We start from the raw sequence: 17,015 nt of genomic DNA, 5'->3' as shown, positions 1-17,015 counted from the left end.
TAACTATTTGGAAGCATTCAAAGTAGATCACCACCTCGATCTTTTAACATACCATAAGATTCAGCGCATGGCTTCAGAATACTAAACTATGGAGCAAAAGGAAGGAGAATTCCCTGCCCGCTCTACCCACAAAGCATCTCCCTTAAATAAAGTCTGAAAATTGGGGCAGGGTACTGCTCTGGAAGAAAGGATTTGGGGGGAAATCACATGGAGGCAGCTTGCACAAAAGGTGCACGGATTGCAGACTGAAATAACAGTAGCCCTAAGCATCAATTCAAGGGATGTGGGTGGCGCTGTGGTCTAAACCACAGAGCCTAGGGCTTACCAATCAGAAGGTCAGTGGTTCGAATCCCCGCGATGGGGTGAGCTCCTGTTATTCTGTCCCTGCTCCTGCCAACCTAGCAGTTCGAAAGCATGTCAAAATGCAAGTAGATAAATAGGTACCACTCCGGCAGGAAGGTAAACAGCGTTTCTGTGCACTGCTCTGGTTTGCCAGAAAGGGCTTAGTCATGCTGGCCATATGACCCGGAAGCTGTACGCCAGCTCCCTTGGCCAATAAAGCGAGATGAACGCCACAACCCCAGAGTCATCCCCAACTGGACCTAACGGTCAGGGGTCCCTTTACCTTTAAGCATCAATTCAGTACCACCACTGCTAAGCAAAGTTAATCCTATTTCCCATGAATGCAAATATTTTGTTGCCAATACTGGAGGACTATGGTGCTGTAACAATAATTAGTAAGGAATGTACATTAAGGGTAAAAAAACCAAACTCTTGAGAGTCCTATGGACCACAAGAAGAACAAACCTATCCATTCTGAAGAAAATCAGCCCTGAGTGCTCACTGAAAGGACAGATCCTGAAGCTCCAATACTTTGGCCACCTCATGAGAAGAGAAGACTCCCTGGAAAAGACCCTGATGTTGGGGAAGATTGAGGGCACAAGGAGAAGGGGATGACAGAGGACGAGATGGTTGGACAGTGTTCTCGAAGCTACCAACATGAGTTTGACCAAACTGCGGGAGGCAGTGGAAGACAAGAGTGCCTGGCGTGCTCTGGTCTATGGGGTCACGAAGAGTAGGACACGACTAAACAACAGACAAGTTGAGCTTCTTTATCCTCCCCCTGGTCACCCCCCCTGCAGTTTATATAGGTACCATCCTACAGTTAGGAACTGCATATTGCAAGGGACTATTACAGTTCTTTGTAAAATAAAAGGCTTTCAAGAAAAAATAAAAAGCTCCATTCCACAAAAGGCTTCTTCAATACAAACTCCCATTTATTCCAACAGGCTTCAGAATCCTGGAGGACATTCGGGATTACACAGTTTAGCCTTATCATCTGACTAGTCATCCTGCCCAATAATGCATCCCTTAATCACATGAGATCCCATGATACTGTTGAAAACTTTTCTCAGCAATGAACTCATGTGCACTTGCAGAGAAAACTCACTGCTTTAAAGGATTGATATTTGAAGTTCGGATTGTGTTTAACATCAAGTTACATTTTTGATAAAACTTCCCTTTATGTGGAATGATGATTAAGTATTTAACCCACCAAGAAAGGTGGGTGCATTTGAGAAAGGAGGCAAGTTGCCCCGATTCTTACCAGTCAGCAAAAACAGTATTTTTAGAGATATGCAAGTAAACATCAGAGCTTTATTTTATAGGTTATAGTCCAAATAGCTACTCAGAAGTTAACCACATTGGAGATTATCCCCAGTCAAGTGTGTATCTAGGAAGCTTTATTCAAGTCCTGCCTTTCAGCCTCAGCTTCACATCTGCATTATGAGCATATTGGTGCCGATCTATTTTACAGTGTTGTTGTAAGGATTACTGAAACAATGTGAAACATTTCGAACACTTAAATGTAAAGGTACCCCTGCCCATACGTGCCAGTCGTGTCCGACTTTAGGGTTGTGCACCCATCTCACTTAAGAGGCTGGGGGCCAGCGCTGTCCGGAGACACTTCCGGGTCACGTGGCCAGCGTGACGAAGCTGCTCTGGTGAGCCGGCACCAGCGCAGCACACGGAAACGCCATTTACCTTCCCGCTATAAAGCGGTACCTATTTATCTACTTGCACTTAGGGGTGCTTTCGAACTGCTAGGTGGGCAGGAGCTGGGACCGAAAGACGGGAGCTCACCCTGCCACGGGATTCGAACCGCCGACCATGCGATCGGCAAGCCCTAGGCGCTGAGGTTTTACCCACAGCGTCACCCGCGTCCCCGGTTTGAACACTTAGGAAGCACTAAATAAATTATATGTCTTATGAATGTCCTCTAGGGAAAAAGAAGTGAAAGCCATATACAGTGGTACCTCGGGTTACAGACGCTTCAGGTTGCAGACTCCGCTAACCCAGAAATAGTACCTCAGATTAAGAACTTTGCTTCAGAATGAGAACAGAAATCGCGCGGCAGCAGCGGGAGGCCCCATTAGCTAAAGTGGTGCTTCAGGTTAAGAACAGTTTCAGGTTAAGAACAGACCTCCAGAACAAATTAAGTTCTTAACCCAAGATATCATTGTACAACAAGTACTTGGCAGTGTTAAGGGAAGTTACAACAAATGCATAAAGGACAATCCTGATACCTCCAGGATCAGAGACTGCAAGCCTCTATATTCCAGGTTGTGGAGAACCACAGCATGCTCTGCTTGTGAGATTCCCAGAGGCATCTCTGGTTGGCCACTGCTGAAAACAACTGCAGGACTAAACAGGCCTTTGGTCTGATGCAACAGCACTCTTCATATATACTGTAATATATTTCAGTTTCATGCCATTCTTCTGTGCTTTTTTTCTAAGAATATTGCCTGGACCCATAAACACGGAATAATTTAAAAATAATGCATTGATCTCAGCATTCATAACAGTAAAGCAAGAGTTAATACACGTTCTCGCTTATTTTCTTCTTTGCCTGCCTTTTGCCAGAATAGCCAAATGTGCAGGAAATGAAAGCAGTAATGTGGAAAGTGAACTTTGTTCCCTTTCTAAACTGTTTTTTTTTTTTGTTAGTCCTACATTTACACAGTATCAGCACACACCCTGATACGGCAGCAACGTATTTGCAAAAAGAAATATGACTTCACACAAGGAAGTGTAAGTTAGTTCACCACAGGATGGAATTAAGTTACAGTTCTCAGGCCTGAATTTGGTTGCAGCATTTCCCCCAACCTTGAATACTTGGGTAGAACAGCTAGATCTGAATGAAAAAGGCATGGAAATTGAAACCAGCTCAAAGAATGTACACCTTTAGGCGCCAGGCAAAAGCGTTCCTTTTTAACTTTGGTTGATTTGATTGACATCCTATGCCCTTTTAAAATGTGGTGGGTTTTTTTGGGGGGGGGGAGGTGTTATTGGGTTTTTTAAATTTTGATTATGCATTTTGTGGAGTTATATTTTGATTTTATTCTGTGAACCGCCCTGAGACCTCTGGTATAGGGCAGGGTGTGTGTGTGTGTACACAACTAAATAAATAGTTCTCTAGCAACTGTAATTCTGTAAAAAAGAAAAAGAAAGAAAGTACAAAAGAGCTCTAAGAAACAATACTTACAATCTTCCTAGAACTCCCCAGGCTCTTTGAAAGAAAAAATATCAGAGAACAAGCAAAAAATTTACTTTCTGGTATAGACATGAAAACTAGAATATCAGAGAGCTGAGGAATATGGGACTTAGGCATTTCCAAACAGCAGTTTAAAGTTGAAGCCTAAACTGCGACGTCAAACACCACCCCCATGTTATTTTTGATGTGGCACAATGAATCTGTTATTGGTTCCCCAAATTTCTTCCCATTAAAGCCGGGGGGCAGCAGGGGGGGGAGAGAAATGGGTAGTTAGGCTTTATCAGAGCAGCACACTGTAAGGGGTGATTTAACCCTTCCCCAGTTACACCCCCTCCAGCTGCTATTAGCACCAAAAGGATGGAGACTATAGGTAGTGGTATCATATGTGCACTTTCCTGCTACTGGGAGCAATAGCTGTTTTAGGAGGGGTCAATTTGACCAGGAAAATGGCACACAGAAAAGGTTAAAAACCTCACCCATTAATGCTGCTGCCCCAACCCAATATAAGGGCTCCTGAGGCTATTTTAAAATATTAGGAGATCTTTTTCCACCCTTAATAGGGCAATGGATTAGGCTGAGATCCATCAGGTTTTGTTGGTGGGAAACCATGGTGGTGTTCCCCAAGGAATCTGACAATTCTGCCAAATTTCCTGCAATTGTGGCATTTTAAGTGCTGAAGGCACAATGTTTGTTCATGTTCAAACTGTGTATGCCTCTCCCCCCCCCCTTGCAGTCATGTCAGTTCCTCATACAGTGATATGAGTGGCACCAGAAGGCACAGAGAAAAGCAACATATGGCATGCTCAGAGGAGTCCTTCCTGTCTGGGCAAGATTCTCACAAGCCCATACTCATATTTGGATGAATTATAACTTAACTGTTGTTGTCAAACACACATTTCGGCTCAAATCTGTCAGTTCCTTACTATTTCTGATCTGTTTTCATAGGTAGGCAGCAAACCAGGTTTCTTCTGACTGTGGCCACACAACCATTTCCAAGTCTCACCACCTTTCACACCATTAACCCTTTGGCATATAGATGCTTGCAACAAAACAATGCTTCAGTGATCAGGGAAACCATTTTAAAATGGCATCGTGTTCCAACAGCTACTTTGAGAATCTGCTTCGACTGATGCTTCCACATTATATATTAATCCTATATAGTAAATAGTGAGCACATTCTCCAAATATGGATCCTTGAATTACATAAGGATTATGCAGTATCCACACACAATGGGGAGGTAAAATCAGCAGGCTTGGGCACAAACACATGCAAACAAAAATCATATAGGAAAAACCCTAAGGGGGGAAACCACAAAACAGCTCAGTGGTTATAGAATGCCGACTATTGGGGCAGGATGGGAAAGAGGGAGTGCTGAAATGGAACAGAATATCCTGAAACAGGGCATGGCTGGCTGGCTGGCATCCTGAACTTTACACTGCAGCATTTTGTTGCTTCTCAGTGCTTATACACTGACAAAGCAGAACATGCACTGAACCTAGTATATTACATTGATGTATCACACAGGTTTGTGGGGTTTGGGGAAAGGGGTAAAGATGTTAAGAGACATTTTGCATAAAGCAGATGCCACAGATATCTTACTCCATGAGTCCTACACCAAGGATTCCTGGACTCTAGGCATGGCAAGCTTCTCAAAGTCAAGAAAGAAAGGTTTAACTGCCCTTGCCAATATAGGAGAAATGCTTTGTGCCCCTTGTGTTCAGAATGAGTCTAGGTCAATAAATGGAAATAAGGTGGCAAGGAAAGCACTGCATGGAAGAATGCCCTGCAAAATGCAACAATACTCAGTGTTTATATGGCAGTGCCCATATATTATGTCAGTAATATTGTTACCACCATCATGTAAAGTGAGGATTTTGCCCCATTGGCCTAGACTCAAGGCACAAGGATTTTGTTAGCAGCCTTCAAATCCGTGCAGAGTTCTACTCACTGAAATGGGCCTCAAAAAAACCTACCCGCAAGGGATATGAGTTGGCCATATTCTGCCTACAGACAGGATTAAGATGTGTAAAATGCTTAGGGGGTGGGGAGGAGAGAGAAAGAATGTCAGGGACAGACACACACTGTCAACAGGGGAGGCCCTCCTCATACTTCAAGAGTCCAAGTCGTAAAACTCTAGCTTTCCCCCCCAATGGAGGTAACTAAGAGAACATAATATAACAAGCAGTCTGGCCACAGTAATGAGCTACAGAAAGATACTTTTGATCAACATTTAGGCAACAGCATACGATACAGTTTTATTACATTAACAGCCAAGTCTCCTTTCACAACACAGCATGGCATTCAACTCAAGTCCTACTGGCTCAGCGTTGAAGTTAAAGGACATGACCGACTTAGGCTCACTAATTTTAATGTGTCTACTCTGAGTAGCACTTGGGTAAAATTACACAAAGGAACACTCAGTTCTTCTGCTGGGCTTATTCTGAAATACTCAAGAGTGCTTTCAAACCAAGAAGCCAACTCTCAAAGCAGACACTCATGCATGGAGGGATACAAAGTATATTGAAGGAAAAATAAAGTGTAAAACATACCAAGTGGGGTCCTCAACATACTAACAACACAGTATAGACAACATGGACAACACAGAACCCTGAGGCACCCTTCTTGGCACCAATCAAGACAATCTTTACCATTTCATTCTTTTAGTTGAATGTTCTTTGCCCTTTGGGGGGTTGTTTTGTTGTGGGTTTGGGCTGCTTTTCTGGCCTGTGTTTGATTTGTTTGCCTGTTTTTGGAGGGAGGGCTAGGTTCTGTGCATTATCAGCTTCTGCTTCTTCTGTGAAATGGGAATTTTGTGGTACCCACAATTTCTTAGCTTTCCAAAAGTGTTATTAACCCAGAGTGTAATTGCTTATACATATGCATCTTAAAAGGGACTCTTAAAAATAGTCCTCGAGGCAGGGGTGAGTCAGCTTAGTCCTCTTTTTAGTTACAGAACAATCTTATTCTGTCACTTATCTACATACAGGTTTTTCTTGGCTTTATGCCATTCATAAAAGTCAGGTACTTGTTAGTTATGAATGCTAATTGAAGCATGGTATTCCACAAGAGAAATTTAGATGTTTCGATTCAATTTTTCTTCCAAACTACAGTTAAGGTATACAGTCCAGATATTTTAACACTTCCCTGCAACCTTTATAATACAAGAAAATACATATGGCTTTCAAGGCATGCTTTGGGTGAATGGAAGGGCTTAGGCAAATGGGATACCCTGAAAACTAAGGAAAAGGTCTGCATTTATTTGCACAGTATTGAAATGCCTTTATATCAAGAATAAGGAATGTGTGGTCCCCAGACACTGTTGGACACCAGTTCCCATCAGCCCCAACCAGCGTGGCCAATAGTCAGGGATGGTGGGAATTGCAGTCCAAGAATTGCCCTCTTAGAAGACAAAGTCCAGCAACTGGAGGAACGTGTAGCTACGCTCCAAAGAATTAGAGAGCTGGAGCTCTTCTTGGAAGCAACAGAGCACACCGTCTCCACCAAGGAGGAGACAGGGGACTCCCCTGAGAAGGAGGCTAGTTCACCAACACAGGAGCCAGATATATGGAGAAACGTGACTCAAAGAAGTAGGAGGCCCAGGGTTCGCTCTGATTGTTTAGAAATACACAATCGCTTTGAGGTCCTCTCCCCTAGCATGGAAGACAAAGAGCAGACTCCATTTGAGGATCTCTCCCTCATTACAGTCGATCAGGTATATGAAGACGAGCAGCAAAGTCAGTCCTCAGGAAATGTGCAGGTGACCTTGGAACGGACAGCTCACGGAAGAACCCTGACCAGACCTAAGAGGAGGTGTGTAGTGGTGATAGGGGATTCCCTACTGAGGGGAACAGAAGCAGTGATCTGTGGGCCTGACAAGATATCTCGGGAAGTGTGCTGTCTCCCCGGGGCTAAGATCCAAGATGTAACTGAACGACTGCAAGGAATCATAAAACCCACTGACAAATACCCCTTCCTCTTGGTTCATGTGGGAACCAATGACACTGCAAGCAATAGCCTCCAGAAGATCAAAAGAGACTACGAGGCTCTGGGCAGGAAATTGAAGCAATTAAATGCACAAATTGTCATCTCATCTGTCCTCCCAGTTGAACGACGTGGCCCAGGGAGAGAGGGAAAAATAGTGGAAGTGAACAGCTGGCTTCGCAAATGGTATAAACAGGAACGGTTTGGATTCTTAGATCACGGACTGCAGTTTCTTGAAGATGGACTTCTGGCAAGTGATGGGCTGCACCTCACAATGGTTGGGAGGAATGTTTTTGCCAAAAATCTCAGAAACCTCATCAGGAGGGCTTTAAACTGACTAATGTGGGGGAGGGAGACAGTGCTCCTGAAGGTAGGAGTCTATCAATTGATGAAGATGATCATCCAAATGTCATAGACCAAATGGAGCAAACAGCACACAGACCTAGTGGTGGGAGGAAAAAATCCTTAAATAAGAGACACGGGGGAATGATTAATGGACTTCAATGTCTGTACACTAATGCGCAAAGCATGGGAAATAAACAAGATGAGCTTGAGCTCTTGGTACAGCAAACTAAATATGACATAATAGGCATCACTGAAACCTGGTGGGATAAGTCCCACAATTGGAATGTAATAATGGAGGGATACAATCTATTTCAGAGAAACAGACCAGACAAGAAAGGAGGAGGAGTGGTGTTATATGTCAGGGATGTGTATACCTGTGAAGAGATCCAAGATTTAGAACCTCAAAGCCAAAGTGAGAGCATTTCGGTCAAAATTAAGGGAGAGAAGAATAACAGTGACCTCATTGTGGGAGTTTACTATAGATCCCCAAGCCAAATGGAGGACATAGATGATGCCTTCCTGGAACAGATGGCCAAGCATGCAAAAGGAAGGGAGATAGTAGTTATGGGGGACTTCAATTACCCGGATATTTGTTGGATGTCAAACTCAGCCAAGAGCATAAGGTCAAACAGATTCCTCACTGGCCTTGCAGACAACTTCATTGTCCAGAAAGTGGGAGAAGCAACAAGAGGAACAGCCATTTTAGATCTGGTCCTAACCAATGTTGATGACCTGGTTTAGTGGGGTAGAAGTGGAAGGATCATTAGGCGTGAGTGATCATGCTCTTCTGAAGTTTACTATACAGCGGAAAGGAGCAGCCAAGCATACTAGGACTCAATTTTTGACTTTAAGAAAGCCGACTTCATAAAACTTAGGGAAGTGCTGGGTGAGATCCCATGGACAGTAATACTAAAAGGAAAGGGGGTTCATGATGGCTGGGAGTTTGTTAAGAGGGAGATAGTAAAAGCACAACTTCAGGCAATACCAATGAGACGGAAACATGGAAGGTGCCTAAAGAAGCCAGGGTGGCTATCTAAAGAACTTTTAACTGAGTTAAGATTAAAAAAGGATGTGTACAAAAAATGGAAAAGGGGGGAAACCACCAAAGAGGAATTCAAACAAATAGCCAGCACGTGTTGACACAAAGTCAGAAAAGCTAACGCACAGAATGAACTCAGGCTTGCTAGAGAGGTTAAAAGCAACAAAAAAGGCTTTTATGAGTATGTTCGTAGCAAAAGGAAGAACAAAGAAACAGTGGGGTCACTCAGAGGAGATGATGGTGAAATGCAAACAGGGGACACAGAAAGGGCTGAACTCCTCAATTCCTTCTTTGCCTCAGTCTTCTCCGATAAAGAAAACAATGCCCGACCTGAAGAATTTGGAGCAAATGATTCAGCAGAGGAAACACAGCCCAGAATAACTAAGGAGATAGTACAAGAATACTTGGCTAGTTTAGATGTATTCAAGTCTCCAGGGCCAGATGAACTGCATCCAAGAGTATTAAAAGAACTGGCAGATGTGATCTCAGAACCACTGGCAGTCATCTTTGAGAATTCCTGGAGAACAGGCGAAGTCCCGGCAGACTGGAGGAGGGCAAATGTTGTCCCTATTTTCAAAAAGGGGAAAAGAGAGGACCCAAATAATTACCGCCCAGTCAGTCTGACATCAATACCAGGGAAGATTCTGGAGCAGACCATTAAGCAAACAGTCTGTGAGCACCTAGAAAGGAATGCTGTGATCACCAATAGTCAGCATGGATTTCTGAAAAGTAAGTCATGTCAGACTAACCTGATCTCGTTTTTTGACAGAATTACAAGCCTGGTAGATGAAGGGAACGCAGTGGATGTAGCCTACCTTGATTTCAGCAAGGCATTTGACAAGGTGCCCCATGATATTCTTGTAACGAAACTGGTAAAATGCGGTCTTGACTATGCTACCACTCAGTGGATTTGTAACTGGCTGACTGACCGAACCCAAAGGGTGCTCATCAATGGTTCCTCTTCATCCTGGAGAAGAGTCACTAGTGGGGTGCCACAGGGTTCTGTCTTGGGCCCGGTCTTATTCAACATCTTTATCAACGACTTGGATGATGGACTCAAGGGCATCCTGATCAAATTTGCAGATGACACCAAACTGGGAGGGGTGGCTAACACCCCAGAGGACAGGAACACACTTCAAAATGACCTTGACAGATTAGAGAACTGGGCCAAAACAAACAAAATGAATTTTAACAGGGAGAAATGTAAAGTATTGCACTTGGGCAAAAAAAATGAGAGGCACAAATACAAGATGGGTGACACCTGGCTTGAGAGCAGTACATGTGAAAAGGATCTAGGAGTCTTGGTTGACCACAAACTTGACATGAGCCAACAGTGTGACGCGGCAGCTAAAAAAGCCAATGCAATTCTGGGCTGCATCAATAGGAGTATAGCATCTAGATCATTCTGCTCTGGTCAGACCTCACCTGGAGTACTGTGTCCAGTTCTGGGCACCACAGTTCAAGGAGGACACTGACAAACTGGAACGTGTCCAGAGGAGGGCAACCAAAATGGTCAAAGGCCTGGAAACGATGTCTTATGAGGAACGGCTAAGGGAGCTGGGCATGTTTAGCCTGGAGAAGAGGAGGTTAAGGGGTGATATGATAGCCATGTTCAAATATATAAAAGGATGTCACATAGAGGAGGGAGAAAGGTTGTTTTCTGCTGCTCCAGAGAAGCGGACACGGAGCAATGGTTCCAAACTACAAGAAAGAAGATTCCACCTAAACATTAGGAAGAACTTCCTGACAGTAAGAGCTGTTCGACAATGGAATTTTCTGCCAAGGAGTGTGGTGGAGTCTCCTTCTTTGGAGGTCTTTAAGCAGAGGCTTGACAACCATATGTCAGGAGTGCTCTGATGGTGTTTCCTGCTTGGCAGGGGGTTGGACTCCATGGCCCTTGTGGTCTCTTCCAACTCTATGATTCTATGATTCTATGAACATCCACAGGTTCTCCTTTCATAAATCTATGGTGCTGTTGCATTTGGAGGATGGTGCTCCATTCCAATAACCAAATCTCAAGCACAATTTCTGAGAGCAGGAAAAGTTGCAGGCAGAAAAGGAAATCAACATATTGAGGAGTACAAAGCACTTTCTTTCCCTGCAAGCAAAGATGAAAGCATCTAAGATTTGTTTGTTGGGGAAAGGAAAAAGGACATGGGGGGGGGGGAGAGAGAGGCAGCGCTTGATAGAAGTTTTATGAAGTTATGCATAACCTGTAAAAAAAATCCCTCTCTTCTTCCATAGCAGGAGAACGGGGTCAGCCAATATAAGGGAATGGTGGTGGAACAGAAAGAAGTTCATTCTTCAAACCCTCCAACTCCCACCCGCCTTAGCTAGCATAGCCAATGTTCAGGTATGGGCGCTGCAGTTCAAAAATATATGGAGAGTAGATCCCTGAACTAAGGTGGGGGGGGGGGCTTTGGTCTGATCCAAAGAGGCTCTTTTACTGTTCTTCTGCAGCTCCCAAAGCTCCTCACAACAGCCTATGGTATTGTTGCGCAATTCGTCGTAAGGTATCCAGACTCAAACGCCGCCAGCTACTTTGGGAATCGGAATCCCCGACAGAGACAAGCGGAGGGGAGAGGGAATCCCGCTCCTAGATGATGCAGCGAGCTCCTTGACAGGCATTCAATCCATCCCTGCTCCTTTCTCGGGGGGCGCCCGACATACCCGTCCCCGCGGCCTCCGCCTTCTACCCGCCCGCGCGCCCCCCTCCGGGCACCCGCGTCCCCGCGTACCTTCTGGGGCGGGGTGCCGAGCAGCAGCTCGAGGTAGTAGCCGCGTCCCGAGTCCCCCTGCAGGTTGTCCACCATGGCCATAAAGTTGACGGCGCCGCCGGGGTCGGAAGCCAAGGCCAAGCCCTCCGCCTCTTGCTCCCGCTCCGCGCCGCCCCGCGGCTTCAGCGCCACAGGCACCGGGACCAGCGCGCCGTCGGGGGCGCTCGGCGGAGACACGCGCAGCGGGAGGCGGAAGGCAGCCCGGCCTCGCCCGGCGGCCGCGGCCACCAGGAGCAGGAGACACCCGGCCGCCAGCGCCCTGCCCATCCCGGCGCCCGGCGACGACTCAGGGGGAGAGAGCGGGCGGCTGGCTGCGAGCGCGAAGAGGCGAGGGGACGGCGGGGCCTCGACGCCCCGGGGTCATCTCGCCCTCCCGGGGTGGGCTTCGCTCCTTCCTCGCATGCCTGCCTGCCTCCCTCGACGAACCTCGACAACCCCCGGGCTCGTCAGGAAAGTTTCTTCTGGCCAAGGCGGCGCTTCAGAAAGTCTCCCGCCGCCGCCGCCGCCGCCGCCGCGCGCCTCCTCCTCCCTCCTCCTCCTTTTTCTTTTCTTTTTTTCCTGTCCTGCAAACAATTGCCAAGTAACTTCCCAAACCTCGCCGAGCAGCGGATGTGACGGGATTGGAAATTGCTCGGCCAGCTCCGCAAACAACCCTCCCCGCCGACGGCGGTGCTCCGTCCGCGCCTCCTCCACGCGGCCAATCAACGCGTTGCAGAGGGAAACGCGGGTCTCCCGCCGAACGGCGTTGAGGGGCGCGGGGGGGGGGGAGGGCGGCGTTCAAGTGGGGAGGGGAGAAGAGGGAGAGACCAGAACATCTTTCGGGGTCTCTCCTTTCTTCAGCAGGGCCGGCTCGACCATTAACTAGAGTGAGTGGGTCGCCTCGGCCCGCTCACTTTGGGTGTCAGGAACGGGCAGCAGGTGAACAATGAAATAATTAGCAAAGTGGTTGCAATTTTCTTGCCAGGGCAGCGAAGAGGCGCTTGTGGGAGGTTTCTGTCTCCAGGACCAAAATTGGACTGGGCTTGGCAATTTGCTGCTTCACCTCGGGTGGTAAAATGCTTTGTTATTGAACCAACGTTTGCGTAAGAGTATTTAAGGCTTCCAGTTACGCACGGGATTTCTCATAAGCTGCTGGAAACACCGCAGTTGGGGTGTTTTTCTTCAGACATTTACTACTCTTGCGTGAAGACAAGTGGCTCCAGGAACTCTCCTTAATCCTTCTCAGAGCTTAGTTTGCATCTTCGTTTACAGCCCTGGGAAGGGTGGAGGTCGCTCTGATCACAACCAAGGAGGGGGAAGATACGGATTAACCCAGGAATGGAGAGGCCCTCCAGATGTCTGTAGACTCCAACTCCCATAATTCTAGCTGTGCTAGCTGGGGCTGATGGGAGTTGGAGTCCAACAACATCTGAAGGGCCACAGGTTCCCCACTCCTGGAGTAACTACAGTGGTACCTGGGGTTAAGAACTTAACTCGTTCCGGAGGTCCGTTCTTAACCTGAAACTGTTCTTAACCTGAAGCACCACTTTAGCTAATGGGGCCTCCCGCTGCCGCCGCGCAGTTTCTGTTCTCATCCTGAAGCAAAGTTCTTAACCCGAGGTACTATTTCTGGCTTAGCAGAGTCTGTAACCTGAAGCGTCTGTAACCTGAAGTGTCTGTAACCCAAGGTACCACTGTACCGATAGTCACCACCACAAATAGGGGATTAGTGAGAATTGGGAAGGGATTATTGGTTAATTATAAGACAGTATTTCCAGACAAACTAGAACTCCAACACATTTTTCTCTAACATTAAGAGCCAGCTTTGCCTACCCACAGTTCTCACTTCTGGAATCTACAATCACTGCCATATGTATAAGTTTCATATATACTGTATTTTTTTGCAGGAGGTAAAGTGTTCCATGTGGAACACAAAACGCAGGAAACATGGAAGACTGGGATATGCTCTTTACCTCCGTAGAAGCAGTTTTGTTCATGTTTGTTCCACCTCCAGGAGAAGTCAAGCCACTTTGCCTTGTGAACTATCGGATGCATGAAAGAGAGAGGGGTGGGGGGGAGAGAAAGGCTTGTTTCACAACACCAAATGATTGAGGTTGTGTGCCTGCATATAATTTACCATTTGTTTTTCATTGCACAAGAGTCAGGCATGATAATCACTTCTTCCTACTGCACATTAAAATCCATCCCTGTATACCTCCATTTCTGTAGAGTGTTCACCTCACCAAACAGGCAGTCCTGAAAACACTTCACTTAATGCAGTTTTTATGAATAGCTGAGGCCACCCATCTTGTTAATTACAGGGGCCAGATCAAATGAGTACAACCAGACACTGCCATGAAAATAGTGACTGCTTCCCTTTCTGTTTACTTAGGAAATGTAACATATTGTGAAGCCTAACTGACCAGAGGCTGTCAGCTCCAAAGCACTTATCGCAAAGAATTCCTAGTGCATTAGGATTGCCATTTCTAAATCAAAATAGCCATTTTTTTATTTAGAGGTTAGGAAAGGGAATATGTGGTAGAAATGTTTTGTCTGTCTGGTATAAACTGCAAGTTTGTTGAATGATAAAGCTGTGATCTGTACAGATATCAGGAATGGGAAACTGACCCTCCAGTTGTTATTGGACTAAAACTCTCATAATCTCTGGCCATGGTAGCTGGAGCTGGTGGGAACTGGAGTCCAACAACGCTGAAGGGCCACGGGTTCCTCACCCCGAAGATGAACAAAATGGAAGAGATTGGGAATCAATCCTATGCCAGGAGGGGCAGTATCTCCTGGCATATCAGGTGGGGGACACTACTTTTTCCTTCTGGATAGTTCATTCACCATTGGTCCATCCCTGCACTCAGCTCTCACCTGTGGCTCCTAGAAGCTGTCAACATGCGACAGTGGCCACACTCCTGGAATGGCTTCACCTGGCTGGTTAAACAGGTGAGGATCTCAAACCCTCTGTAAGTTAGGAACATGCCCTGCATGTGAAGACAGGCTCTGGTGGACTGAGTGGATGAGACCAACAGTGGGTTCAGCAGTCAAGAAGACAGTTTCTGCATATGATGTAGAGCATAGGAGCCATCTCCTTTTTTGCTGCTGGACTCTATGAATAAGAGAATAAAGTATTAACACAGTAAAACATTCTGACAAATAACATGCTTTAAAAAGATATTCTCGATAGAAATGATCTTATTATAATTTAGCCTTTTTAAAAGATGTGAAATCTTACACCTTCGCTAGCCCCTGGGACATCTGTCTTTGCATCTCTAAGGTAGCGCAAAAGGAAATGTCAGACAGTTTTAGTGATCTGAAGAGTGAAGCTCTTGAAACACAATAGCTAGCAAGCCCAGTCGGTGCCACAGTATTATCCCTGTGCTAGACAAAATGAAAAAATGTTCCATTCCATAATATGCACATATTTCTAGAAATACCTTAATAGTGTGCAATTACCTTCTTAATTCATGTCTAACTAGGTTGGAGCTAAATGGTTTAGTAAACACAGCACTTCTCCCACAGAGAATAGAGAACAGCAGTTTTCCTTTAACAGCCACGAATGCTTTTCTGGCCTATTGTGGGGGCAGGATCCAAAAGCAGCGGTAGGGTCATAACTTTCATTAGGATCAATTCATATGTGACAAAGTAATGAGCAAGGCTTTGACCTCTCTGGAACTCTTCTTCAGGCTTGATGTTAGAAAGAAGAAGTACTCAGCATGAAGTTGAAGCCCCAAAGTCTGCCACTTGTAGCAGTTTTTAAGGTGAAGTGCAGGAGTTGCTAGGCTGACTTTATGAGATTAGTATTTGCTAGATGCAAAACACAGCTGTCTCCAGCACTGATAGAAACACAGAGTACGGTGTAAAGCAAAACAACACGCAAGTAAAGCCAAAGATTAATTTTAGGTTGCAAACTCAATAAAAGCCAAATTGGGTACTATGCTTAATGAGATACCCAAAAGTTAAGTCATTCTCTTGGCTGGATCATACAAACATTAATCAAGCCCCAAATATTACATATTGGTTAAATATTTTCATTTCCATTTTAACAGTAAGGATGCGGAGATACTGGAATTTTTCAGGAAAGGCATATGGTTTCGAAAGCTGAGCACAAACTTTCAGAAACTTGGAGACTGTACTAGAGACCTGTCATTGTTTGTAGTACACTCAATCTTCTCCCCACACCCGCCTTCTTCATCGCCATGTAGCTTCATAACCATGTAAATGCCCATTGGGAAAGAAAACCTGTTTTAAGACTCCATAATTATGGCCCCCAGCTACTAAACATTAAACTTAGTCTACAGTCCTATGCACACTTACTGGAGAGTAAGCTACATTAAACTCAGTGGATCTGACTTCTGAATAAACATTTTCTTAGGTTGCAATCCTAGACACACTTTTTTAAAAAAATGTATGGTTTAGCCATTTTTTTAAAATAACCACACAAACGAGCAAAGTTAGATGTAGAACTAGGGAAGAGAGGGAGTTAGGGAAAGGGGGTTACTCTGCACACTTATGTGGGAATAAGTGAATTGAAGTGAGACTTTCTTCTGACAGGCATAGGAGAGAGTGTCCTCCTGTGTTAACAAAAGTGTGATGGACAACTGCCTAGAAGCATTTCTGTCTGCCCTCCTGTGTCTCCTTAAGGAAGCTCACCAAGCAATTTCAGAACTTGCACCGATTTTTATAAGCTGTCAGTAATTAGGGTTTCCCAAAGACTGCAGGAGTTTCTTTGATTATCTTGATTATTCAAGTGTGCCATTTGTTCACCCACATTGTTGTATATCAAATGTAGTTATTATAACTCATTAGATCTATTCAGGAGTTGTTTTCCACACAGTCAAAATCACATGGAGGAAGAGAATGGGGCACCACCCATTGACCCCAGCATGCCCCATCGCATCTCTGCCATCCACATGTTGGGGGCATGATCTCAGAGGGGAGCTTGCATGTTCAGGGGTTCTACATCATGGAGGAAGCCTACAAATACAGATCAGATCAGGCATTGTTTTTCGCACTAGGGCCTGCTCCCCAGAATGTAGCTGGTGTTGTTCAGTGGAAGCAGGGCTGCCCCACTCTCTTCCTCCGCATGATTATGATTGCATGGAGGAAAACACCTGAAAGGGGGCCATGGTGCAGCTGCTTTCGTGTGGTTCCAGCCGCAGAGGACAAATGCTGCAGCAGTTATCTTCCAGTACATAAAGCCTTTCAAGTGTGCTTCATCATGGTGGTCATTACCATTACTACAGCTTGGTAATTGTTTTCCTTGCACATATTCTATGCCACGCTCTTCTTCTTAGGACCAGACTAGAGAACATGTTATATGAATGCAATTAT

At 45.4% G+C, this 17,015-nt stretch overlaps 1 protein-coding gene across 2 annotated transcripts in view; it reads right to left on the bottom strand.

The window, feature by feature from the left end:
- Nucleotides 1-11,978, bottom strand: part of BACE2 (beta-secretase 2) — a 53,837-nt gene extending 41,859 nt beyond the window's left edge. For both annotated transcript variants that reach the window (XR_013838580.1, XM_079974909.1), the window contains exon 1: nt 11,658-11,978. Coding sequence is in view for 1 of the 2 variants with exons in the window: in XM_079974909.1 (XP_079831035.1) it covers nt 11,658-11,963 (306 nt within the window). In the remaining variant the exon portion in view is untranslated. The remainder of the gene's footprint in view (nt 1-11,657) is intronic.
- Nucleotides 11,979-17,015: the final 5,037 nt, after the last annotated feature.

Source organism: Podarcis cretensis (genome assembly GCF_951804945.1).
Source record: "Podarcis cretensis genome assembly, chromosome: 4".
NCBI lineage: Eukaryota > Metazoa > Chordata > Lepidosauria > Squamata > Lacertidae > Podarcis > Podarcis cretensis.
Note: the sequence above shows the minus strand (reverse complement) of the source record. Positions and strands in the feature narration are given on the sequence as shown.